Source organism: Triticum urartu, chromosome 4, assembly GCF_003073215.2.
Source record: "Triticum urartu cultivar G1812 chromosome 4, Tu2.1, whole genome shotgun sequence".
Lineage (NCBI taxonomy): Eukaryota > Viridiplantae > Streptophyta > Magnoliopsida > Poales > Poaceae > Triticum > Triticum urartu.
In genome coordinates, this window is record NC_053025.1 from 222384778 (window position 1) to 222412678 (window position 27901).

General features: G+C 47.1%; 1 protein-coding gene and 1 long non-coding RNA gene across 11 annotated transcripts; one reads left to right on the top strand and one right to left on the bottom strand.

The window, feature by feature from the left end:
• Window positions 1-180: 180 nt before the first annotated feature.
• LOC125551341 lies at window positions 181-27856 on the bottom strand. Of its 10 annotated transcripts, XM_048714538.1 has the most exons (10): window positions 27675-27854; window positions 15311-15386; window positions 15127-15190; window positions 14939-15034; window positions 14225-14854; window positions 8744-8805; window positions 8553-8671; window positions 7154-7244; window positions 1902-1949; window positions 181-699 (listed from the first exon to the last, which is right to left on the bottom strand). In XM_048714538.1, exons 3-10 carry the CDS (start codon window positions 15188-15190, stop codon window positions 658-660), a joined length of 1152 nt encoding a protein of 383 aa, XP_048570495.1. In that variant the 5' UTR covers window positions 15311-15386; window positions 27675-27854; the 3' UTR covers window positions 181-657. The 10 variants fall into 10 exon arrangements, with proteins under 10 accessions (XP_048570495.1, XP_048570498.1, XP_048570492.1 ...); XM_048714541.1 differs by lacking the exon at window positions 14939-15034 and having other exon boundaries at window positions 27675-27855; XM_048714535.1 differs by having other exon boundaries at window positions 8744-8801; window positions 14242-15034; window positions 27675-27855.
• Window positions 15493-22450, top strand: LOC125551342. Its single transcript, XR_007302448.1, has 2 exons — window positions 15493-16508; window positions 21325-22450. It is a non-coding gene; the product is annotated as an uncharacterized LOC125551342 (long non-coding RNA).
• Window positions 27857-27901: the final 45 nt, after the last annotated feature.

Below are 27901 nucleotides of genomic sequence, written 5' to 3' on the forward strand. Positions count from 1 at the left end.
CAGTCTCTGTGTTTCCGGCGACGCTTCGACCACACGGGAGGTATATCCTAGCCCACCTCCCTATCACCTGATCAATACATCGAGTATTGCATTGCCAAACCGTTCTCCTACATGGAACACTTCCAGAATATCAGTATATGCATCTAATGCAGAAACAGCTAGAAAATGTCAACTCTGATGTATGATCATTTCATTTGTACAAAATGTTGACTGCCGATGCAGAATGTTAGTTCTTTGGGGCACGGTCGAACTCAATATCTACAGATTCTGCAAACACATACTGACAGGCATTACAAAATGGAATCCAACTTGGTCCCCTCTTAAGATACAAACATCAAATAAATTTGTAGAATGACAATCATAGCTAGCTGATTTGGTTCCCTCGCACCCAAAAGTCAAATCGAACAAAACTGGGTGTAGATTGTTTGGCAGTGACGGCTGAAATCAGTGGCGGTACACTGCTCTGAAAACTGCGTTAACATGTTGTACAATTCTTTTGGATCAAAACCTATGTTCGCAATTGAAAGGGGGGAGGACGACTATGGTCAATTAAATGAAGAGTCACCAACAGATTGTGTTGACAACAGATGGCTCACTACATGACATCATGCCCAATAACCCTTTGTGAGGTATTTGACGACTGTGCCATCCTTGCATTTAAGCAGGCTTATGCTTACGGTCAGTCAGACGATTCTTCACCTGAATATATTGGTAACAGAGAGAAGGACATGTTAGTTCAAATTCAAACAATGCTCCGGGTAAAAAAACAAATTCAAACAATGGGGTCACCGCATGATTTTAAGTTCAGAGATATATTCATTACACTGTTTGTGTTTAGACCACCACTTTCTTTATTCTTCAGACATTTTAGATTCCACTTTATTTTAGACCAGGAGACGTATTATTTAAAGAAAGTGGAATCTAAACATATTATTTAGATTCCACATGTCTTTGAATACAAATTAATCTCCTGTTCTAAACAGAAAAAATAATCTTAGCTCCCTAAACCAAAGATAACATCTACCTCCTCCGTTCCTCAATATAAGTCTTTCTAGAGATTTCAATATGAACTACATACGGATGTATATAGACGTAGTTTAGAGTGTAGATTCACTCATTTTGCTCCGTATGTAGTCCATATTGGAATCTCTAGAAAGACTTATATTTAGGAATGGAGGGAGTAAATGACTAGAGGCCAGTAATATACATGACGCAATCTACTTTAGAGCAGAGTACCATGCTCTAAGGATGGTTCATCAAGAGAACCGGTGAGGCACAGATTTATGATGTAAATGAGGGGCGATCATCCGGGTTGACCCCACCAAGTGCAAACCAGTGATGCACATATATACGTCTGGAGTTCACCCATTTAGCACTTATCTGAAACCGTTTTGAATGGTTTCTCTAAACCTTATTTCGAATACCCCTAATGTAGGCTGGTCGGTCCCAACGCTACTCTCAAATGGCAGGATCTGTTGGTTTAAAGGATTTCCATAGGAATACTGGGGGATTGTAATCCTTATGAACTTTTCCTTTGTGGGTTGTTTGATTTGTAGGATTATAATCCATAGCACTTTTTCCTGTGGGCTCATTTGAATTAATTTTCACAGGAAAACTTTCATTGACTCGTACCTCCTGGAAAAATTCCTATTGTTCTCCTATGATGCAATCAATCTTATAGGATTTAAAGCATACCACTGCAATCCTACATAATTTTTTCCCGATTCCCACATTTTTGGAATCCTACAAAACAAAGAGGCTCACCCCTTTCCCGATTCAAGAAACTTCCTGTCCTCCTTTCTAATGTGCATAGGCTTGTACCCGAAAACCGAAAAGAAACAGTTTTAGAATCCATAATAGAACTAAATAAAATGCACTGGTTTCTAGGGATGAAATTTTACCGCATTTACATATTTTAGCTGCTTTAAGACTTCATCTGTATCCAACTCCTGCAGAAAACGATAATATTTCGAGAGATTAAAAGGCATCACTTTGAAGTAGCATGTGTATCTACTATTCGGGACGTATACTAGGCTAACCAAATTTTGTGTACTAGTAGATGGCCAGATACCAGCAGGATTTCCTGAGATATCGGTCATACATTGTATATTCGAAGCAGAAGCAGTTTCTAACGAGTATTCAAAACCTTACTCAATTTATTACTGAAGTTTGGAGTGTAGAGTACGATGAAATTGACCTTAGTATTGCTATGGGCCAAACAGGCCAGATATAGACAAGGTACATGTGCACATATACCCCCTACAGAAGGGAATAACTACACCACCCTCTACATGGCAGTACTACACTTGACACCCCTCCCCTCTCAAACTCAGGGTGGGTCTACAACACTGAGTTTGGAAAGAAAAAAGCTGTGGTGGGCTCGAGTTCGTTCTTCATGAAGAAATCTGCTAGTTGGAGCTCAGAGGGCACGAACTGGAGAACCACAATCCGGTCTTGCACCTGCGATCGCATGTAAGAAGCATCCACACCAATGTGCTTGGTGAGCTCATGCTTCACAGGATCACGAGCAATGTTGATTGCGCCGGTGCTGAAGAGAGAGGAGCCGGTGCAGTAGTAGAAACCCCAAAATCATCAAGAAGCCACCGCAACAAAGTGACCTCAGTTGTCAATGCTGCCATAGCCCTCAACTCACCCTCAGCACTCCAACAGGAAACCGATGTCTGTTTCTTAGTCTTCCGGGCAATCAAAGATGAACCAAGAAAAACACAATAGGCTGAAAGGGATCAACGATCACCATGATCACTAGCCCACGTGGCGTCAGAATACACCTGAAGCTCCAAGGAACTCGAACAAGGAAAGAAAAGGTGGCGAGAGGAGATGCCATGAAGATATCGTAGAACCCAAAATTGGTGGAAGTACTGAAGCTGAGTAGGAGCCGAAACAGACTGGCTCAAAATGCAGACAACATGAGAGATGTGGACAAAAGAAGGGGGCCTGCTAGGCACCATCCAGCTGTAAAACGCCAGTTAACAGCCGCCTCCCCAGCCATCCGATCTGGACGTCTCGAGCAACCGGATGAAGTGACAACGAGCTTCCTCTTAGTACTCTCTATCACAGTCGCAACACATGATGCACGTAGCAGGGCTGTTAGCTTCTTTCTTCCCTATCGCAAGCCAACATCCGTCATAGAACCAGCGTCACCGCGGCAACGTCGGACACATCGTCCTCGCCGAAAGGGCGACCTCTGGATGCTGCAATACAAACATTGTTGTGGCCGTCGCAGCATTACCTTCACGCTTTGCTGGCCGACCAGCATCGTAGTAGCAGTTCTGCCCACTCCCCAACAGCATCGCCGCTCGGTCGCCATCCATCGTAGCATCGCTCAACACGCCGCCGACCGCCGTCGCAGTCACCCCGCAGCATCGTCACGCGAACATAAACGCCTTGGCGGTCGACGTCGCAGCATCCTGATGGTCATTGCAGTAGCAGCATCGCCGCGGTCATTGATGCCGTCGCAGCACGCCTCGTCGCTATGGCCGTCGAAGTATCACCGCGGTCGTCAATGCCGTCGCAGCATGCCTCGTCGAAGTGGTCGTTGAAGCATGTCATGCAACATCTGGTAGTCGCCTCGCAGCACCGGCGCTTCCTCCAGCAAGCGACCTCGCAACATCCGATGCTTCCAACGAGAGGCCTCGCAGCATACAGCTGTCTCTTCTTAGCACCAGCGCTCCCGCCAGCATGCGTCATTGCAGCATGAGATGCTTCTGGCGAGTGGCCTTGCAGCATCAGATGCTTCCGGTGAGCGGCCTCACAACATCTCAGGGAATCTCCCACCCAGCACGGGCGCTCCCCTCGCCGTACAACGCCGCTGGCCTCACAACATCCTGCCATCGTAACTTATTCGTCCTCCGTCACAGCATCACCAGCTTGCAGCATCGACACCAGCCTGCAGTGCTTGCTCGCAGCAGCCGCCCCGCCGTTGCAGCACCGACGACGTAGTTGCTTGCAGCGTTGACGCCGACTTGTAGCACCCGCTCGGGGCAGCCATGGTGGCTCAACACGCTGCACCTTCCCCTCACAACAACGCCGCCCGCCTTTGCAGCACCGGCGACGATGGGGATTGCAACACCGGCGCCCGTCTACAGCATCGACATCCATCGGCTGATCGGCATGCCGCATCTCCCCCTCACGACATCGCCGCTCGTTGTCACAAGACAGGTGACGATGGCGTATTGCAGCATCGAGGTTGTCTCCGGCGTGAAGCATCATGGCGCCGCCTTGCCGTAGTGGTGGCAGCATCGCCAGGGCGAAAGGGAGAGCAAAGAAATCCAGATCGGAGAGGATGTGCTGGTTGACTCGTGCCAAAGAAAGATATGGCTGAGAGTAGTCGGTGGAAAAGATAATTAGGAAAGAGAACGTGGTGCCCGGGCCCAGGGGACACGTGGGGCACAAAGGAGGCGGCTGATGCGCGATTGATATACGTCCGGCTGAAACAGATCAGTTTCCCAAAAAGAAGTGGTTGAGGCAATGGCTGAAGCAGAGGCGGTGGAGCTGGTCGACTAGTTAGCAAAGGAAGTAGAAGGAAGGTACAACCAATCAAGTTCCCATAGGCCCCGAGAGTCACGTCTCCTAGGACCAGTCCCCACCAGAAGCCCTGTGCATCGATCCTGAGCACACCAGGAGTCAGATTCAGGAATAATACGACAAGCATGATCAACGATTTGACCGGCTGGCATAAGCTGCATAGTCAATTTGGGAACATGAGACATAGTGGGAACATTAAAGACGAAGTAGAAAGAGTGTCGTGTCCAACAACGGGAAGTGAGGTGCCATCGGGCATCGGCTGTGTGAACACGGAGACGTGCATCAGGAGGACTGAGTACAGTGAGACACGAAGAGTCTGGTATCGTGTGAAAGGAAGCACCAGTCAAGAAACCATGGAGATGATATACCAGGAGGAGGTGGTGGTGCGGAACCACAAGCACTAGAAGCAGACCTGTATGGCGAGGACGAGGCAGAGGCAACCAGTCGACGAAACAAAGCAATAATCTCCTGCTCAGTGGGGGCGGATCTGCTGAGGGCCTGGCTGAGAAGAGTCGATAGGAGGGGTCCTGGATGGAGATCGAGAAAGGGAGGGGCAGGCCACGCCTAGGGCAGCTCGACGCCAGCAGCCATACAGCAACCCAGGGGTGGCAGCTGGGAAACCCTATCCTGTCTGATATCATGTTAGAGTGTGATGAAATGGACCTTAGTATTGCTATGGGCCAAACAGGCCAGATATATACAAGGTACATATGTACATATACCCCATAGAAGGGAATAACTACACAGCTACACAGCACTATTACACTTGACATGGAAAACATACTACACCACTCTGCTAGTTCAACCAATATACGCAAAATGCAAACATGTATTTTTCTCCAACAGAAATTCAAGCCAAAGTGTTTAGTATGTTTAGTAATAAGAGATAAATACAGAAAGTATGCAATACATGCATAAATACTTCAATTTGTATAGTAATAAGAAAATGTAATCGCAGCCACGAAAATAGTGGAAGCATGGGGGTATGCTTAAATATTGGCTTCTTTTGCTCTAGAATACCGAGGAAAAGAAGTATTGTACAGCATGTTTAAGAACAAGGCAGCCGCTAGAGCATCCTTGAAAAAGTAGAGTACCTTCTAACAATAAAACCATTACACAAAATACAATGGAACTACAGCCGTATAATTTTCTGTGTAGAAGTAATTTGCACTGAGTTAAATAATAATTTACAATACCACAAACCTAAAAAAATTATAGAGACTAGACTAAGAACTTAAAGTTGTTCTTCTCAAGATATTTTCAACCGTTCAAATATCCAGGGGTGGAGCCAGGATTTAGACATAGGGGGGGGGGGGGGGGGGGATTCTGATAGTTAACACATGGATCCCATTGCTTTCTCAAAGAATCAAATAGACTGTTTTTTCTCATCACGACTACACACACCCATGCACAGTTGATAACAAGTTAAATCTAAATGGTAGAATCATTGCATCATTCTGATTTGCGGTATCAAATTGCGAGGATAAAACAAAAAATTGCTGCATGTGATTAATTTCGTCTAAATCATAGAAATTGCAGCAATACTGATCCATCTATATCGATAAATCCTAGCGCCAACGAAGGAGCGACTGACCGTAAATTGTATCGCACAGAACAAATAAACAAATACTGACGACCCAGAACATATGAACGAACCTGAAATTGCAGCAATACTCATCCATCTATATCGATAAATCCTAGCGCCGACGAAGGAGCGACTGACCGCATAGAACAAATAAACGAATACTGACGACCCGGAACATATGAACGAACCTGGAGCGGTTGATGCTTGGCCACTTATCCATCTAAATCTTATCGCACAAAACAAATAAACAAAGAAGCGATTGACCGCAAATTTTCTAGGGTGTCGTCGTGGTTGCCGGATGCGGCCTAACAACTTTGGCCGTCGGTGTTGATCGGCTGCGAGGCGCCGCGCCGCCCCACCATTTTCCAACCGGCGAACTGCCCGCCGCTGCGAGACGTGCGTTGGGATCGAAATAAGCGATAATCTGTCATTAGTATCATTGACCAAGCCGCCTGTTTGCCTTCGATAGTGGTGGGTGGACTACTATGGAGTACAAAGGTTCAATACTGGGCTGGCTAGTATATGGGCTGAGTTGTTGAGTTGGGCTACGTTATTGCTTGCCTCGCTATAGCCCTTGAGCGCACATATTGAGGGGGGGGGGGGGGGGGGGGCGTTTTATGTCCCTAAATGGCTAATTCTAATTAACTTCGGACTAAGTGCTCCTGTACGAGGCGAACATTGGGGGGGAGGGGGGCCTGGTCCCTGCTCGTCCCCCCTTGGCTCCGCCACTGCAAATATCCGTTACATACAACGGGTTGATGATATTTTGGACCTTACATGCAAAATAATTACACCTTGAACTCTCGATAACACTATACAACTTCTAGAATTGATGACGAATGACTTCTTAACTACAGAAATAAAGAATATTCGTTTGTACATATGTTTGTAATTTCTTATATATCCTAGGAACTAAGACAATATTGCACAGTAACACCTTAGAAATTACATTACGGTAGCTGCCACTAAGTATTAAGTTCGCTAAGATGCTATACATTACTTAAAAAATCAAGAAATAATTACCTGTGGAACAGCACAATCAGCATGAGCTGGATCCCAGAGAAGACAACAAAAACAATCCCAATCATCTGACTGACTAACATATAGGGGTGCCCTACAGGAGATCCCAATGATAAAATGTAAGAGATATCTACAAAGATATGTAAGATATGAACAAGGGAAAGCGGAACTTGTTAAATTTGTGTCAAATATGTTTATGGGGTATAAGCAAGGAGTTGGGTGTTGTAGTCAAACACTTGTAACCTGGGCCTAATATATAAAGGCACCACAGGATAACCAAAACAGAATAGACAAAATAGGTAGGTTTAAACAGAAGATCGCAAGAGGGACGGACAGGCCACACATGGCAGGGGCAGCTAGACCAGCCGTGGCAGGTGGTCAGAACCTCGGCAAACTTCGTCTTTTCGTGTATCGTGTTTGAGTCTACCGACTGGATTTGAAGGGATAAGTGAGCAGCCCACGGAAGGGAAAAATTGCAACCCTAGCTCTTCAGGCTCCTCCACAACGAGCCGCCTGTGCGCCTCACCTGGGACCAGGCCGCAGCCACCACCCACTGACCCGCCATTGCCGGCGGTGGTGGCCAGGAGCATTCTGCTCCTCTTCCTCTGCTGGATCCGCCCCTCTGCTGCTGTGTTCCTCCTGGATCCGTCAGTGATGGCAAGCAAGCACTCCTCTCATGTTGTAGCAAGTAATTTCTCCCTTCACTCCTTCCCTTCTTGGGTTTGATTTCTCCCCTGCAGCCCTGGCCATTGGATATTACAATTGGCCCAGCTTCGGGTTCTTCATTCACTTCCCATGCATTCAATTTTTATTGTATGCTGTACGGTACTATACAACGTATGCTACATACTATGTATTAGTAGCTGAGTACTGTAAGTTGAGTACTGCAGTACCATGTCGACTAGTCCGGCAGTAGTCTAGAGTAGTCACGATTAGTCTATGAGTCTCAACCTCGGCTCGACTCGTCAACTCATAATTCTTGTGGAAGACCCAACGTCTATTTCTAACAAAACTTATGTGGGGTTCAGATCTTAAGGTCTATTTCTAGCAAAAACGTATGTCGGGTCCAAATCATGTCACTTTTTGTGCTGTGTGCCTGCTTCAGACCAGAAATCAAGCAAGTGTGGCTAGTTTATAGTTCAGATGAGGTAACAAACAGTTGAACCAATACAAACAACCTTGAGGTACTATGGAAAAGATAGTTCTAGGCTTGTAGCTTCTACACACTAAAGAATGTTTAGGGAATTTGTACAAAAGCGAATCATAAGTAACAAGCATGCAGTAACTCAGATGAGAGAGGCTGACATGGCAATTTAAAATTTGATATTTGCACTAATTGAGCTGTTATAAAATCAAAGTTAATAGAAATACCTATCAAATAAAAAACTGCAAAGTTCTTTACCTTCTCCACTTGCCGCAGATTACTGGCTTGTTAGGATCTCCTGTGCTCAAGACCTCACGGCATTGTACCCAATTACCAGTTGAACTTGAAGATTTGTTCTGATTATTCTTTGAACAGAACTACGCAAGCAAGAAACCAGCTTAAGAAACTGTATGTAGGAAGTACTACTAACTCAAAAATACAAATCTCACATTCAGTTTCATGAGTTCAGCAGGATCAAATTCAGAGGGCGCTGTGAAATAACCATCGCTACGACACAAAACGAAGTAGAATAAATTGTTTAGAAAACGAAGCATAAACATGAAACAAGAGCATTAAGAATGTAAGCAAAACTAAACAGGAACCACTCATACCACAAGATAACACATTATGAGTTCTTAATAAAATTTATTTGTTGGACTACACCAACACTACAGCATTGAATAAATTAGATACTAGTTCGGAACTAGGGTATACGGTACCATAAGTTTGCAACAGAGAAGCCATCTGATTGCACTATATTCCCAACCAACCAGGGGCGGAGCTAGGCTAATGCAAGGGTATGCAATGCATACCCAATGATTTTTGCAAAAGTTTTTCAGTATATAAGCTCCGGTATGATTGTATGTCACGTATGGCAGCCTATTTGTACGTAGAGAACATGGGAAACGAAGAAAATAACGATTCAGCGTTACTTGGGCCTATATTGGGCTGCTACGTTGCTAGCACATTGCTACTGGGCCTTATTTTCAGGCTTATCGCTAGCCAGATTGGTCGAAGTTGACGAGACAACTATTCCAGGAGCCACGAGCCAGCAACTCGAGCCTGTGATTCTGCTGATTCAACACATCGCGGCGCCGCATTCGCTCATCGGCGGCCATCAAGCAACCATTGCATCATCTCATCTCGGCTGTAGCGGATTGCCATCTCTCATTGCTCGGTCTCCTTCGCCTGCCCACATATTTTGCAGTACGTACTCGACAGCGTCATGGCGCGCACCAGCGCATGACGCATCTGCCAGCTAGAAGACAGATCGCCAACGACGGCGTGCGCAATTAGCCCATCGTCTGATTGACTGATTGTTCTTTGTGAACATTTAATCTTGATTTCTCGGAATTGTTGGACAAGTATAGAGGATTATGTTGGTTCCCTAATTTTTTCCATTCATCTATTGCATCATCCAGTCAATTTTGAGGGCGGTTTGCATTGGCTCTTTACTATAAAACTTGTGAAGAACTGCAAGAAAAAGAAGGCGAAGTTTATGCACCTAAATTTCTGAAATATGAACATTCAAATTTTTAAGACTGTCCACCATGCCATCATTACTATCCAACATGTTTTTAATGTGTATAGGTGTGAACAATGAAGAACAAATATGATGATTTGAAACGTTTGTGGGGGAGAGCTTCAAAGGCGCCGAACATAAGTTTGACATCAACACTGACATCGGTATCTATCGACGTTGAAACCCAAGTTCAGGATCAAAATAAGAGCATCCACCTTCCAACGAGCTACAGTTGGCACTTGTATAGCCAGGTAATAATTTATAGTTTCGTTGTTCGTATTATGAACATTTTTATATGTTACATTGTTGTGCAGAAAAAAACTTGTTTTACTCCGCATACCCATGTCGCAAATCCTGGCTCCGCCACTGCAACCAACCAGTCATGAGTGCAGGCAACTTTGTTCTCAAACCTTTAGGCTATGTTTGGTAGCAAAGTATTGCAAAAACCGTAGTATTGCAAAACTACAATATTTTAGCATGTAGGCACAAGATACCACAGTTTTGACAGAACAAAGTATTTTGAAGTATTAAGAATACTGTGACATGTTTGGTTAGTGCTTGTATGCATCAACGTAACTTAGCTAGCTATAGTCGTTCGACGACACGTACGCATGGCGGCATGGGCTCCAGCGAGCTCGTCAGGGTGGAGCGCATGGGGCACATCGTGGTGCCATTCATGTTTGCGGCGGTCACGAGCAGTGCGTGCTGGATGACCAGCAGCTAGCAAGGTCGCGGCATGGCGGCGGCTGCACGGCCAATGGCAAAACAGCACGCATACAACACAGCTTTGACCAGCAGTAACACACAACTAGGAGTGCGCAGGGCACATTCGAGCTCGGACAATAGTGCGTTGGGGGTTCGCAGAGCAGCCAGTACCGCGACCATGGCATGAGTTGGCCAGCGGGGCAACCAGCTGCTTGGGGGCATGGGGCATAGGAGCAGATACGGAGGACCGCAAGCGGCAGTACAATGGACACCGTTTTTTCTCTTCATCGTCGTCTCTCAGTTTATCCATGACTGCCCATGGAGAAGATCTGAACAACAGGCAGGGGCGACACCTAGGGAGCGAGGAAGATACAAACGTCGTTTTTCCGCTCGCTCTGTTAAAAAAAAAGATGTCCAGGGTTCTTTTTTATATGCAGAGGAAATACCACGGTTTCGACAATACTGCAGTATTAAAACTACAGTTTATTGTGACAACCAAACAGCTCATTGCGAATAAAACTATGATAATATAAAAAACTGTAGTATTCTTGGAATTCTTAGAAAATACTTTACCACCAAACGGGGCCTTAGTTTTATTTTGGACTTCCAAAATTTACTATTTTCCTGACATGTATAGGTCTTCCATATCTTCTATCATATTTTAAGTTCCTATTAGTTGACTGATCAATAACAATAAAAACATAAATATTACTGGTAAATATTTTGAAATTATCAGACTTTGCAATGAAAACAGAATCAGCGTTCAAGATTAAAAGCACAAAAGACCTCTTGTCCAGTGGCAAGTAGCAGCCTAGTACCACCACCAACAACAACAACAATAACCACAACAAAGCCTTTCAGTCCCAAACAAGTTGGGGTAGGCTAGAGTTGAAACCCATACGATCTCAAAACCATGTCATGGTTCTGGCACGTGGATAGCTAACATCCACACACCTATGTCCATGGCTAGTTCTTTGGTGATATACAAGTCCTTCAGATCTCTCTTACGGACCCTCCCATGTCAAGTTTGGTCTACCCCGACCTCTCTTGACATTATTAGTGTGCTTTATCTGTTCACTAAGCATTGGCTCTTCTGGATACCTGTGTTGTATATGCCCAAACCATCTCAGACGATATTGGACAAAATTCTCTTCAATCTGTGCTACCCCAACTCTATCACGTATATCATCATTCTGGACCCAATCCTTTCTTGTGTGGCCACATATCCATCTCAGCGTGTGCATCTCTGCTACACCCAACTGTTGGACATGTCGCCATTTTAGTTGGCCAACATTCTGTGCCATGCAACATCATAGGTCGAATCGCCATCCTACCTACCTTTTAGCTTTTGTGGCACTATCTTGTCACAAGAGAACACGAGAAACTTGGCACCACTTCATCGATCCAGCTTTGATTCGATGGCTCACATCTTCAGCGATATCACCATCCTTCTACACCATTGACCCCAAATATCAAAAGGTATCCTTCTGAGGTACCACCTGCCCATCAAGGCTAACCTCCTCCTCTTCGTGCCTAGTAATACAGAAACCGCACCTTGTGTACTCAGTTTTAGTTCTATTAAGCCTAAAACATTTTGATTCCAAAGTTTGTCTCGACGGCTCTAACTTTCTATTAAACCCCGTCTGACTATCATCGACTAGCACCACATCATCCGCAAAGAGCACACGCCATTGGATATCTCCTTGTATATCCCTTGTGACCTCATACATCACCAAAGCAAAAAAGATAAGGGCTCAAAGTTGACCCTTGGTGCGGTTCTATTTTAATTGCAAGTCATTAATGTCGCCATCATTTGTTCGAACACTTGTCACGACATTATCATACATGTCTTTGATGAGGGTAATGTATTTTGTTGGGACTTTGTGTATCTTCAAGGCCCACCACATGACATTCCGCGGCATCTTATCGTAGGCCTTTTCCAAGTCAATGAACACCATATGCAGGTTCTTCTCATATGCCCAATCCCTAGCTTCACTCACAACTCACTTCGTGGTTTTCTTTGCCACCTTGTACTCTGTGTTGTCTGCACTCATATCCAAGTGTGGGCATTTGAAACAACCTTTCTTTTCCTTAATAGCCTTCTGGACAGCATCGTTCCACCACTAGGTATTTAGCTTTGCTTCTACTTTCCCTGGTCACCTCAAACTCCTCTAAAGCCACCTTCCAAACGCAAGTCGCCACCTTCGTCCACATATTGTTTGCATCACCTCCTTCCTCCCAAGAGCCCTCCTTAATAACCCTCTCCTTGAAAGCCTTGAGCTTCCACCACTTCGTTCTAGCGACTATGCGTGCTTATCCCGGTGGACACGAATCCGAAAGTGGAAGTCAGTCACCACAAGCTTACGTTGAGGGACAACTCCAAGTGTCACCTTACAATCTAGGCAAGCACGCATGTCTTCTCTTCTCAAGAGGATGGAATCAATCTGGCTAGAGCGTTGATCACTACTAGAAGTCACTAGATCAGATTCTCTCTTTCTGAATGTGTTAGCTACGATCGTGTCATAGGCTAAAGCAAAGCTTAAGACATCCTCTCCTTGATTCTTGCTGCCATAACCAAAGCCATCATGCACCCTTCAAAACCTCTGTTAACATACAGATGTGGCCAGTGAGGTCTCCTCTTATGAAGAGTTTGTCGCCAATAGGTACACTCCTAACCATGTCCTCCAGGCCTTCCTAGAACTCCTTATTGATGCTCTCAATGTGGCCTATTTGTGGGGCATACACGCTGGTAGCACTGAGAACTAAATCCCCAACGACCAGCCTGACTAGGATAGTCCAATCCCCTTGCCTCTTGATCAGTCCCTTGCCTCCTGGCATCTACCACTTCATACTTGAGGCTCTTGTTGATAAAGATGCCTACTCCATTTCTATTTGTAGTTGTTCCCGTGTACCACAGCTTGAAGCCAGTGTCCTCCACCTCCTTCGCCTTATGCCCCTTTCATTTGGTTTCTTGGACACATATGATATCAACACGTCTCCTAACCGATGTATCAACTCCTGTAACTTACCGGACCCTACATTCCAACTACCTAAGCGGATCCTACTTGGCTCGGCTAGTTTCCTTACCCTTCGCACTCATCGAGTCAAATGCGAAGACCCTTGCACATTTTTCACTACACCCGGGGGTCGATATAGCGCCACTAAGGATGCAATGACCTGATCCTTGCTCACTTATCACTGTATCCAGATCAAGATACAGCACGCCACCAGGGGGTGGATGGCCCGACCCTTGCCCATTTAACACCACACCCTGGTCACGATATGGCACGTCCCTAAAAGGGTTACGCCCCAACGATGTTCTTCTGAGTTTAGAATTTAGAATACATGAAATAAAGACTTGGGCACATGCACAATTTAAAAAGTTTGATTAGTATCTAAGATGATTATTTAGCTATGAATTTGATCCAAGGATGAAGAGCATATCTTATAAAGATTATGGTGAATGCAAGAAAAAAAGGATAGTCATTTAATTAGCTATCTTCAGAAATTTATGTTTACTCCACCAAAATTACATGGTACTATTCCTATAACTAATGCAAATGTGTTTTCTCAAAGTTAACCAATGCAAATGTTATTCCTAACTAATGCAAATGTGTTTTCTCAGAGTTAACCAATGCAAATGTGTTTTCTCAGAGTTAACAAATGCAAATGTTAGAACTAAAAGCAATTGTGTCAACACACCTGGAAATGGGACCATACCATTCTGGCACTTCAGCTTGGAAATCTCCACCAAGTCGAACCCCAGTAACGTATGATTCGACATCTTTGAACATGTACTCTATATGACTCATGCCATGAGGCCTTTGGTCCATATTCCCGGAAGACCTGACCTTGCCCTCTAATAGTTGACCATAAAGACTCTTAGGTTTCTTCTTCAAGCATGGCTGACAATACCATTCACCAGCTGGTACCACCTTAATACAAGGGATGCAACAAGGCAAATGGAATGCTGCTTCACAAGAATCACATATAAGCATCTTTAGTGGAACATCCAAGCTTCCACAAGCATTGCATGTCACCAAGTGGTTGGCATTACGATCAGTGGATTCCTCTGAAACGATTTTAGTTTGTGACTCAGTTATGAGTCCATCTTTTCTCAGTATAGCAATGCATAGATCCCTTGCTGATGTGAGCTCTGTTGTCGGTTCTGTAGGGCGTATATTTGATGAGGACCATACAGAAGCATCCTTTTTGTCTAGTATCACGGAAGATGGTGGCATACTTGACACTGAACATCTTTCGTTCACACCAGAATTTGGCTCCAATGAAACTCCAGCAGGCTCTTCAAGCTCTAGGACAGGGTCTATCTTACCTGCCATCAAATTTGAAAATACTGGATATGAGGGATTAATAACAGGGAGCAGTAGTGAAGAGTGATCTTCAGAGGTAGTGCAACTTTGAATTGTCAGTTCTTTAACTTCTTCATCTGCTACAAGTGAATTTGAATCTTTATCCATCTTTCTCCTTTTATAAACATTGCCATCCTTATTTTCTGCAGATATTGAGCACATTCTGTTGATAGCCAGTTAACTAACATAACTTGCGGACAAAAAGGGTGTTCTGTTAAGGATAGACTGCACTCACCATTTTCATGCAAAGATAGTTCTCTGTGACTATTTGAAGGGCACTCACTCCATTTTGGAGTCATCTGTTAACCAAAAAATACAACCATATGCAGCATAAATTTGGATGTCAAATATATCTACACCGGAATTAAGAAGAAAATTCATACTCAAGTAGCCATATATAAGAAGTCATGAGATTATACCAGTCTACTGCAGGTATGCTTAAAAAGCCGACCCTCAAACCTAATGTAGTCCTATCCTCCGATTCCAGTGAATAGCCTGGATCATGAATTAATAAACATTCAAATAACAACTGGTGAGGTCACAACTCTATGTAAATGAGGTCCAGAAAGTCAGAACTACATCTAATAAGATCGAACTTAACTAGCAAATCTGTGAGCAAATTGATAATATGACACACTTTTCCTGGGACTTTGATCTGATGACACACCTTTCTTTTAGTTTGATTGGATGACACACCTTTGAGTGATAGCTGGATTAAATGACACAAATTAAGTTTTTCTCTCCCTTTCTAGGTATGGACCCCACGTCTTATTTTATAGGACGATTTTGCCCCCGGTCGTTTCACATCGATCGTTCCTGGAAGATCCAAACACGCCTCGCTCGATCAGTACATGCATGCAGAGGCTCCATGCATCACGCGTACATATATTAGCTCTACGTATGGAACAAGGTGATCCTGCTGCATGCTTCCCGGCGCCTTATCTCGCCGTGGCTCCTTCCCGGCGCGCCGCCACCTCGCTGTCTCCTTCCCGTCGCCGGCACGGCCACGCCGTTACCGGAGCATACCATCACTGGTAGCTTTGTAGCTATTCGATGTTGTTGTACGAGTCGATGGACGAGGTGTCGACAGGGCGGAACGGTTGGAGCGTTGCCGGATGAGAAGAAACGGACAAGAGGCGGCGGGGAACTGGCAGCACACGGGGAAGAGGCATGGCCGGGCCGTGCTTGGCACTAGCAGCGCAGGTTGGAGGAAGCAGGAGCGGTGGGGCGGTGCTAGGCACCGGAGGCACGGGTGGGAGGAAGCAGGAGTGGCGGGGCGGTGCTGGGCACCGGCGGCGCGGGTGGGAGGAAGCAGGAGCTGTGGTGCAAGGAAGCAGGAGCAGCGGCGCAGCGGCTTTCGTTCGCTCTTCAAGGAACAATCGATCAGTTCAATCGAGCCAGGCAGGTGAAACGACCAGGGGCAAAATCGTCCTACAAAATGTGACGTGGGGGCCCATACCTAAAAAAGGAGAGAAAAACTTATGTGTCATTTAATCCAGTTATGAATCAAAGATGTGTCATCTAATCAAACCAAAAGAAAGATGTGTCATCAGACCAAAGTTCCAGGAAAAGTGTCATATTATCAATTTGCTCCAAATATGTGGGGCATGCAGATAGGTGTTAGGAGAATAGCAACTTAGTATTATTAGGAGGCAAAAGCCATCATATATACATGTACAGGGGAGGCCAAAGGCCAGAATGCAAAAGACCAACGGCCACTATAAATATAACTCTAACACCCCCCCTCAAACTCATGGTGAATCCACAACACTGAGTTTGGAGAGGTAAAATCCATGTTGCCCTCTAGTCTGGGCCTTCGTGAAGAAGTCCGTCAGCTGTAACTCGGAAGGCACATACTGAAGAGCAACAACATAGTCCTGCACAGCAGCTCGCACAAAGAAAGCATCAACACCAATATGCTTGGTAAGCTCATGCTTCACAGGGTCCCGCGCAATACTGATAGCACCTGTACTGTCTGACAAGAGTGTAGTAGGTGTAGTAACAGTAACACCAAAATCCTCCAGTAACCAGCGTAACCAAGTCACCTCTGCCGTGAGAAGAGCCATAGCTCGCAACTCAGCATCTGCACTCGAACGGGAAACTGCAGTCTGTTTCTTAGTCTTCCAGGCAATGAGAGAACCACCAAGAAAGACACAGTAAGCAGAAAGTGAACGGCGATCCAAAGGATCACTAGCCCAAGTAGCATCCGAATAGGCCTGGAGCTGTAGCGAGCTGGAGCGAGGAAAGAAGAGACGGTGAGAGATCGTGCCACGAAGATATCGTAGAACACAAAGAAGGTGACTATGGTGAATTGAAGTGGGAGAAGAAACAAACTAACTCAGGATATGGACAAGATAGGAGATATCCGGACGAGTGACAGCGAGATAGACAAGACTTCCAACAAGATGACGATAACGAGTCGGATCAGACAAGGGCTCACCATCAGAAGCACAAAGGTGAAGATTAAGCTCCATAGGAGTCTCAACAGTGCGCTCATCACTAAGAGTTGCACGAGCAAGAAGATCCTGGATATACTTTTCTTGGGAAATAAAAAAGCCATCAGAGTTGGAGGAAATCTCAATCCCAAGAAAGTAACAAAGAGGACCAAGATCAGACATAGAAAACTGCTCACTGAGACGCGCCTTGACAAAGGCAATGTACTCAAGATCATCGCCAGTGATGATCATGTCATCAACATATAAAAGAAGAAGAGTGCGACCACGAGCCGAAAGGTGGACGAACAGCGCTGGATCATGAGCGCTAGGCAAAAAACCAGCTGCAGTGACCACCGAGGCAAAACACTCAAACCAAGCGCGGGGGGCTTGCTTAAGGCCATAGAGAGAGCGACGAAGACAACAAACCATGCCATCAGGAACTGAATACCCAGGTGGTGGCTGCATATAAACTTCCTCACGCAACTCACCATTAAGGAAGGCATTCTTAACATCAAGCTGAGACACAGACCAGTGGCGAATAGAAGCCACGGTGAGAAGTGTGCGAACAATGGCCATATGGGCCACAGGAGCAAAAGTCTCATCGTAATCACGACCATGCTCCTGCTGAAAGCCACGAGCCACAAGACGAGCTTTATAGCGCTCAAGAGAACCATCAGAGCGAGTCTTAATCTTATAGACCTACTTACAAGTGATGGGACGGACACGAGGAGGAAGAGAAACCAGATCCCATGTGCCGGTGCGCTCAAGGGCAGCAATCTCCTCTGTCATGGCAAACTGCCATTCAGGATGAACAATAGCATCTCGATAAGAAGTCGGCTCAACAACGGTCAAAAGACCATAATGAGAAGGAGAATATCGATCAGGGGGCGGATAAGGCCGAGAACGAAGACCATACATCGACTGAGAGGAGGAAGACGACACGCCGGAAGTAGAGGGCACATCGGTAGACTCATCCACAACACGTCGACAGCGAGTATAATGAAAAGGAAAGGAGGGGAGAGGTGGAACCACTGGAGATGGAGACGGGGAATGTACTGGTGATGAAGGTGGAGAAGAGGACGATACCGGTGATGAAGGTGGAGAGTCATGCGATGAGGGAGGAGAAGAAACTATAGAAGACGACGGCGTCGGATCTGCAAGAGCAGGGCGAGAAGTAGGAATATTGGGCACAGAGGAAGGTGTATCTGGAAACGTAAGAAAAGAGATGTCCTCCATGGAAAAGGCCGAGGAGGATGGACGCGGGTAGAAGGGACGAGACTCATCAAAGGTGACATCCCGGGAAATATGCATCCGACGACCGACAGGATCCCAACACCGATAACCCTTATGCTCAACACTGTATCCGAGAAAGACACTCAACAGATTGAGCAGTCAACTTGGTGCGTTCACGAGGGGCAAGCAAAACATAGCAAACACAACCAAACGAACGAAGCGCCGAATAATCAGGAGAATGACCAGAAAAACGCTCAAGAGGAATACCACCCTGTAGAGCACCAGATGGTTGGATGTTGATGAGATAGGTGGAAGTGGTAACAGCCTCAGCCCAAAAGTGAGGAGGAAGAGAGGCGGCGATCATCATCGCACGTGTTGTCTCAAGAAGGTGACGATGCTTGCGCTCAACCACACCATTCTGAGCATGAGCACCAGGACAAGAGAACTGAGCAAGAGTACCATGCTCAGCAAGCAATCCTCGCAGCGCATGTGAGATATATTCACCAGCTGAATCTGAGCGAAAAACACGAATAGGAGTGGAAAACTGGGTATGAACCATGGCAGCAAATTTTTTGTATATAGATAAGACCTCACTGCGAGAAGACATGAAATAGATCCAAGTGTATCGAGAAAAAACATCTATAAAGATGATATAGTAGCGATGACCCCCTTTCGAGATGAAGGGAGCCAGACCCCAAACATCCCAGAGTGAACGAGATCAAAAGGGCGTTCAGACACCGACTCACTGTGAGGGTAGGGAAGCTGAATCTGCTTACCAAGCCTACAACCCAGACAATCCAACGAAGCGTTACCGGAGACAGACCCCAGAACACCGCGATGAACCAAAGATGAGAGACGAGAACCACATAAATGGCCAAGTCGATGATGCCACTGCTGAAAAGAGCTAGTAGATGCAGCAACAAGGGTTGCGAGACTGGTGGCGGTGGCAGCGGAGGGAAGGCGAAGCCAGTCAAGCTCCCAGAGACCATCAGAGCGTCGAGGACCAGCACCAAGCAGAGCGCCCGTGCGACGATCCTGAACAGAACATGAATCAAAATCGAGAATGACCCTACAGCTAGAGTCAACAACCTGACCACCAGATATGAGCTGCATGGTAAGTTAAGGAACATGAGCGACCGAGGGAACGTGAAATGAAGAAGTGCTAAGAGTGCCTCGACTAGCTACAGGGAGGGGAGTACCATCAGCCGTAAGAACACGAATAAGAGACTCGACAGGTCAAACAGAAGTCAAAGTGGAAGAATCATAAGTCATATGGAAAGATGCTCCAGTATCAAGAATCCATGGGGATGTACCTGAACGAGAAGAAGGTGGTTTCTCACTGCCCGAAGAGTCAGTCATGGAACTTGCAGAACCTATAGGTGAAGAATCCCAAGCAGCAACCAGGCGTCGTAGTTGTGCAATCTCACACGCAGACAGGGACACGACGAAAGATGTCGAGGTAGAAACACCAGCCGACGATGAGCAGCCGCCACCACCCGTGGAAGCCACGTGTGGAGTCGACCAAGAGTCGCATGTGGAAGCCACAGGAGGAGTTGACGTAGAGCGGTCATCGGCGCGCGCGAAAGCCGCGAGAGGAGTCGACGTAGAGCGGTCACCGCCGCGAGAAGAGTCGACATCGAGAGGTTGCCACCACGCACGGAAGGCGCAAGAGGAGTCGACGTAGAGCGGTCATCGCCACGCGCGGAAGCCGCGAGAGGAGTTGACGTAGAGCGGCCATTAGCACTGGTGGAAGTCGCAAAAGGTGTCGAAGCAGAGCGACAACCACCATCTCCAAGCAGACGAGCACCAAGCACCGATGAAAGGCACATGTGCGAGACGGGATCAATGAACGGAACTCCGTCGAAAAACACCGGGCAGCAAGGGAGTGACGTACCCGGCGAAAGCATTGTAACTCTTTTTTTTCTTTTTTCTTTTTCTTTTTAGGCCACCACAAGAGCCCAATAGAGTAAACTGACACCCAAAATGGGTCTGAACTTGAGCGGTCAGGAGCAGCGGCAGATCAATCGAGGACCAAATCGATCCAGAAAATCGATCGACGAGCGGACTGTTAGCGCCTCGATCTGGACAGCTCGACACAGAGGGCAGACAAGACGGGATCACGTGCAGCGGGCGGGCGTCCCAACCTGGGATACAGCGGCGGCGAAGAGCAGCAAAGGAACCGCTGGAGGGCGCCGGCAGGAGGAGGGAATCCGAGCCACCGCCGGCACGGCGGTTCGCAGTGATGCAGGCGGCGGAGTCGCACGATTGGGAGGAGCCGGCCGAGCGCAAGAAGCAGGCGGCGACCAGGGAGCGTCGGACACGGCGAAAACCAGGCAAACGACGGCAGGAATTGCTAGACCGCGACGGGAGCCGGTGGCTGTTGGAGGGCGGCGACTGGATGTGAGCCAACGGCAGATGACAGAGACGGCCGGCAGCAGAGATCAGGTTGGTGGTAACTGGCAACTTGAATCAAGATGATCGGATCGATCCGGACCTGTAGCAGCGGATGGAGCTCAAGGCTAGAAGCCGCCTCCTGGATCGGGCACAGCGGGCTGGGTGGGAGGAGCGGTAGCACAAGGAGTTGTACGCATGAGAGGAGGGAGGCAACAGCGAAAAAATTCCTAACCTAGGCTCATGATACCATGTTAGGAGAATAGCAACTTAGTATTATTAGGAGGCAAAAGCCATCATATATACATGTACAGGGAAGGCCAAAGGCTAGAATGCAAAAGGCCAACGGCCACTATAAATATAACTAACAATAGGTCCCTCCAATCCATTTTTCTGGTCTCATCTCCAAATTTTGGTTAATTTCAATTTCTAAGCCCACTACTATTAGTTCCCTCCTTGCCTGTGCAGCCGTCCTCTCCGTTGGTCCTTGATGATTTGGTTTCTCACCAACTAATGCTAAGTGCACATGCAGACATGCATGTATGGTTTCTCACTAATTAATGTGGAACTAAGGAAAAAAGAGGAATTTTAGGGGTAAAGATTCAGATCTATTGGTCTAGGTTTTTTGAGAACCTCTACGTTGGAAGATATTATAGGATGGGGCTAATAAAATGAATGAGCGGGAGGATGATATATGGTTGGGTAGATGCGGATTACCACCGTCCCTGTTCCTCCTTCCAACAGAAAACCATGCAAGCATATAGTGTTGCATGCTACTGATTTGCTCAGCCCCGATAGCATACATGTCTACGTTACAGGGATCAGATTATTCAGGCCCTTGGCACCTGCCTTCGCCCAGGTGAGCGCTTCGTCCTGGATATTAGGATAATCCTGACTTGGAGTTAGTCTCGAGTCAGTTGGTTAGCCGGGTTGTGTGTGGCTAAGTCTATAGTTGAGTGAAAACCGGATCAAGTAGCTGTGTTGCTTGGCCGGTGCGTTACATGAGACGTGGGTGCGTGTGCATGGCGTGGTTAGTTAGTGCGTGCTACGTGCATGGAGTTAGTGGCCGGGTGTGCCGGCTGGGTTGAGTGTGCACGGGTATAAAATCCCCTATGTATTGATCGTTGCGAAGTAATGAGCCGAGCCTAGGAGAGCCAGAAGATGAGTGTGGTCTCCGTCAGAACCGTGGTATGCGCCCGGTCGGCAGGAGAGAGAGCTCCCCTGGGTAGGCGTCGGTTTGTTGCCGAGCCATGGCGTTCGTGCGCCGGAATATGTTGTATGTGCGGCAATGGCGTTTGTGCGCCGAAAACCACCACCGTGTCCTGTGTCTCTTCTTTCTTCTACCTTCGTTCGTTCGTGCGAGGGAGAGAGAGAGGGAGGGAGCTGGGCACCGGCGCAAAGGGCAAGCAAGGGCTCGACGCCAACACTGGATAGTGTACCAGGTCCGAGAGGAACAGTTGTCGGTTATCAAAGGTGCAGGCATTGCGATGTTTCCAGATAGAACAAGTGCAGAGAGGGATGATCGAGATTAGACCTTTGCAGAGGCTCGGAGGACATGATTTTGTCGCCCATGCCCACCAGTTAAGGAAGCACTTGGAGCCGTCCGATGAAGTAGTGGTCAGGCCGCACTACGCCAGGATTTGATGCCTTGGCGGGAGATCACACAACCCACGGAGAGGAGGTGCATGGTTTTGGGCTCTTGATCGTAGAGCATGCAACATGAAGAGTGAGGGAGGCCTCGGCGAGCCATGTCCTCAGCTGTCCAACATTTGTCCTGTCCGGCAAGCCATAAGAAGAATTTGACACTCGTCGTGCCCAGCTTTTCCAAGTTAGTCACCAATGTGGATCAGGGATGGAGCCATTGAACAGCCCAAGGTAGCACGATCTGGCAGTGTAGAGCCCATTATCAGTCTAGCGCCAAAGAATGGTATCCGGCACAGATGAAAGAGTGACATTCTGCAGGTGCCGCTACACGTCGACGTACTCAATGGAAGCAGCAGGCCCCAGGATGCCTCGGATGTCGTGGATCCAAATCCGAAGGGGAATTCCCCTGCGCACCAGGCGGCGTTTGCGGCATCGGCGAGGAACTAGGGTGATGAGGGTTGGAGCAATGTCGGTCGTTGATTGACCATTAAGCCAATGGTCCGTCCAGAATCGGCAGGTCTGCCCATTACCAATCGTCCACGTGATAGAAGCCCGGAAGATGTCGCGGACCTCCGGCTCACATGGCAGTGGGAGGAGGTGCCATGGTCGGGAGGGATCAGTGGCCTTGAGCCAAAGCCACCTAACACTAAGGGCGATCCCAGTGCGTTAGAAGATCACGGATGTCGAGGCCTCCAAGAGCGAGAGGGAGGCACACACTAGGCCAGTTGACGAGGCAATTGCCGGCATTAGCCTCCTTCCGGTCATGCCAAAGGAAGTCCCTAATAACGCGAGTCACCTTCTTGAGGCTCGCTAGACGGCTCCAAGGGTGGAGGACCTTGAAGAGTTGGATGGACTCAAGGCCGGACAGACGGCTCTAGGGGTGGAGGATGAGGCGGAAACAAGGCAAGCGAACGTTGTCGGCCGCAACCATGGCAAGCAGCGCACGCTGGAGGGAGACCCCGGCCGCCTCAATCTCCGAAAAGCATGGGAGGAAGCATAACACTCTCCAAAGGCAAAGACAAGGGTGGCCGGACATGGTTGTGATCGGGCGACGGGACGAGAGTGCCCTGGAGGTGGACACGAACAAACAAGGCAAGATGGAAGATCCTGAGTACCACGGTCCAAGGGGTGAGCGAGGCGCGGACTCAGACCCGGGGGCGTGGGGCTGCTGGGTCCTACCCCCGATGTTGTGACGCGGGCGGATCCGCACTAGACGCAAATGCCCGGATGAACGCGGGCATGGGCGCTTGGCCCACAGGGAAGCGTTAGGAGGAGGTGCGTGGGAGCATGCAGGCCCGGGCCATATGAACATAGAAGCAGCAGCGCTTGCAACGCACATCATGCCTGCACTCAGCCCGAGGATGGCAGGGAAGGGGCGGCAGAGCGCTGCGCTCCAGGCTAGCAATGAGGTAGCACCCACAGGTCGTCGTGGCTAGCAGTTGCGCACCATCTCCCAAGGGGCAGGTGTGGGCTCCTCCTGCGGCGGAAACCAATGGATCTCGAAGCGAAGGTCGCGGCGAGGGGCCTCGGTGTGAGAGTCCGACTCGGGAGACGCGAGACCCTCTCTGCATAGGACCTCGCAACGACAGACCATAGAGGCTGCTGGAGCCAGCAAAGGAAGGAGCTGGACTCCATCCAGCGGGCCTCGCGGGGTCGACCTCCACCGGAAGCGGTTGGGGAGGCCATGGGGCGAGGGGAGGGGGCATAGCGGCGAGACCGGAGTGGCAGCCGCCGTCGAGATTGGGTGCAGGCCAAGGCCGAAGTGGCCGCTGGCGTTGGCTAGGAGACTAGAGGCTAGGATTTTTCATGTATCCGGTATCATCGTTTTTGCCCGCTCCAGATGTAATAGTTGACCAACTATTATTATTGTTTCTAGGATGGTAAGTCAATATTATCTGCAATTGGTAATTAGTAACACACAAATTTGGCATGGATGCTACTCAACATCAGGCAATCGAGTGGTAGTCTGGCATCGGTAGCAAGCGATAAGAGGGAGGTCCGGCTAAAGTGGGGCTCTTGCACAGGTGGATTAGGTCAACTAATTGAGTTCAATTACTAACCTTATGGGCTCAGGAATGGTAAAATATGACGTCCTGATGTAATTTGGACTCATTTCACCCTTCAATTCTAGCCATGCATCTCTGAGAGTAATGCCATAAAGTAGCTATGTAACCCAGCAGCCAAGCACACACAAGAGGGAGGCACAAGTAAAGCAAAACCTATATTTTTGCCCCAATTCTTATCTATATTTCTACCTCCAATCATCGAACTCCCATCAAAAACACTGTGGTTGCCACTCATCTGAGACGTAGCAGTAGGTCCATCACAAAATGCTCCAAGTATGGTGCAAAGAACAACATCATTATTTGAAAAATCGGGACAATAAATAGTCCCAGATGTAGCAACAAACTATATGTCTAAAGCAGATCTCAGATCTCACACCGTTAATAAAACATTTACCTGGAATAAATCCCTAGTCTGACATAGGAATAAATTAAAGTGCAGCATGAAGGTAGGGCAAGAACGACATGTTTGGATAAAACATGGTAGGGATAGGCCAAAGGGTAAAGAGGGATACTACGACTCTAGGAGGGCAAAGGATTTTGAGAGAAGTCACTTACTCCAGAAACATAAAATGTGTTAAGACTAGCTATAGTGGAGACTAAACATAAAATATGTTACTACCTCTATAGTGGGGAGTAACATATGTGTGGTGTCATGCAACACTTCATTTATTATGTTGTAGACTCATCTTGTCTTGGTATGTATGATGTTACTCATAGTACGAGTAACTAGCTATGTTACTCAATTTGTCTCTCTCATTAATTAGCTGCCACATCATCTATTTTACATAGATATGTGTGATGTTACCACTCATGTTACTCCCACTGTGGGTAGTCTTAATGCTAACCATGATTTCATCTTTTGTAGCATACCACGAACTTACATCATACCTGATATGGCACTAAAACTCACAAAGCTGTCCATACATGATTAAAATAAAATCACCAGGGTACGTCTAGAAGATTGGGCCAGATAAATCTGGAAAGGAACAGTAACGGCTGCAATAGATTGCGCCATTCAATCATTGCAAAAATGAAACAATAACAAACTTGAAATAACATTTATGATTGTGCTTCTCTGGTCCACAGTTTCTTGGGCTAGAAGTTCCATGAATATAAAAGAACACGTCCAATTAGTTTTGATGTAAACTTGACACAATTATTATCCTAGATAGTGACATAGTATATTGTCCAATTTTCTTCTGCTTGGCAACTATAATTAAGATACCGCTTATGACTGCACGTGACTGAAGTAATCAGGACGAAATAACGAGTCACCTGCCATATGCACAGTTATATTTAACTTCTACATTATACAATTTAATTTTCTAAGTACGAGCTGTCATTTTTTCTTCACATTCTCGCAGAAGACACTGCTACTAAAAAATTATCAACACTCCCAGATGCCAGGTATTACCCTCAATTAGGGTTATACTAGCCTGAATTGTTGTCCTAGTATTTTCTCTAATTTAGTGTCCCAAATGAAAATCCAAAGATGGTACGACGTTAAACAAGTTCTCTTTGGTAACATACCCGCATTAGATGTAACCCATAAATTCTTGCCAAAACAGCCTACACTTAGGAAGTTAAAGGGACCTGCAAGCGATGCTACCACCTCTAATTACTGCTGAGGCCTATTACGAGTGCACACCCTTTCTCCCGTGAACCACCTGCTGAGGGTAGCTGCCTTTCACCCTACCCCGTCGCACCCACCCAACCTAACATTTCAACTCGGGCTGCAAATGAGTTGAATTTGAGCGAGTGACACTAGGCTCAGCTCAGCTCATACTAAAATTTGAGCGGGCTCAGACTGAGTGGGGCTAAAGGCCAGGCCATAGAAATGGCTTATACTCAGCTTGTAAAGATCTCGAGCAAGTTGCGAGCCAACTAAGACGATGAAAATTCTGTAGTCTAAGGCAATTTTTTCAACTAGGTAGACCACATGAACAAACATTTAGTCCAGGGCTTGACCACGTACCATATTAATGCCTAAATTTGCTATTTTCTTAGTTAACCTTCCATGTTTGCTTGCAGACATTAGGAAGAAAAATCACATACACAGAATAGGGTAATAAAGTATCCTATTTCCTTCTAATATATACCATGATCATTATCCATAGTTATACTATGTCGAGTTGTCGAGCTAAAATCGAGCGAGCTACATAAAACGCTCATACTCAGCTCATTTCCTTTCGATTTCGGTCTCGGGTGGAGCCAAAAAATGAGTCAATCTCGAGCGTCTCAAGAGCCTCGAGCTTTTCTTGTAGCCCTAATTTCAACGGGTTGTCATTGTCGCCGCCTACCACCCCTCCATCTACATCTTATAACGCTGTGAACCTGTCATCAGTGACAGGAAAGCATCCACGCTCTGACAACCAAAAGTTATCAACATACAAATTGTGAATCTCTTGCCGCATGCCTATCTAACCACTACAGCGCTGCGAGAATGTTCCTTGTCCTCTTCTCCACTTAATTTCTAAGAAGGAAGGACAACGATTCAACTGCCGTGAAATGGCTGATAGCTGCAATCCATACCAGATACCAATACTAATAAACTACTCCCTCCGTTCCAAAATAGATGACCCAACTTTATGCTAACTTTAGTACAAAGTTAGCATAAAGTTGGGTCATCTATTTTGGAACAGAGGGAGTAACTAATAGACAGATAGAGGAAGCCAAGCATTGGTATCATTGCTCGCAACAAAGTAAAGATTCTCTAAAGCCTAACAATCCATCCAAGCTAGGGTTCCAGGTTCCTTATAACAGCAAAAGAAAAGAAAAGAACCCCGAGTCTTGATGGATCTCCGCTCCACGCCAGTCCAATACCAGTAGAGAGGAGGAGGAGAACCACGACGAAGACGATGAAAGAGTTCCTTCGAAGTGGAAGGAGGCTGGAGGCGTGTTCGGCGGCGCGTGTGCGGGCGAAGAGAGCGACGGTTGTGCTTTGGCAAAAAAACAAGAGAGCGGGGGGAGGGGGGGGGGGGGGGGGGGAATGGGCAGTCGACGGAGGAGCTGACCTGCTCGGTGGGCTTCGGAGGGAGAGGTCGGCGAGCAGGAGCGGTGCGTTTGGGCGGAGGCGGAGGAAGGCGGGGAAGAACGGGCGGGCTTCGCCGCGGCGGCGGGCGGATGATGCGGGGATCGCTTTTCAGCAGTTCGAGCAGACGTGCGCTCGGGTTGGGGTCGGACCGTCGGACAAGAATGTGCATGAAAAAGAATGCGAAGAAAAAAAAATCCACCCCTCCTG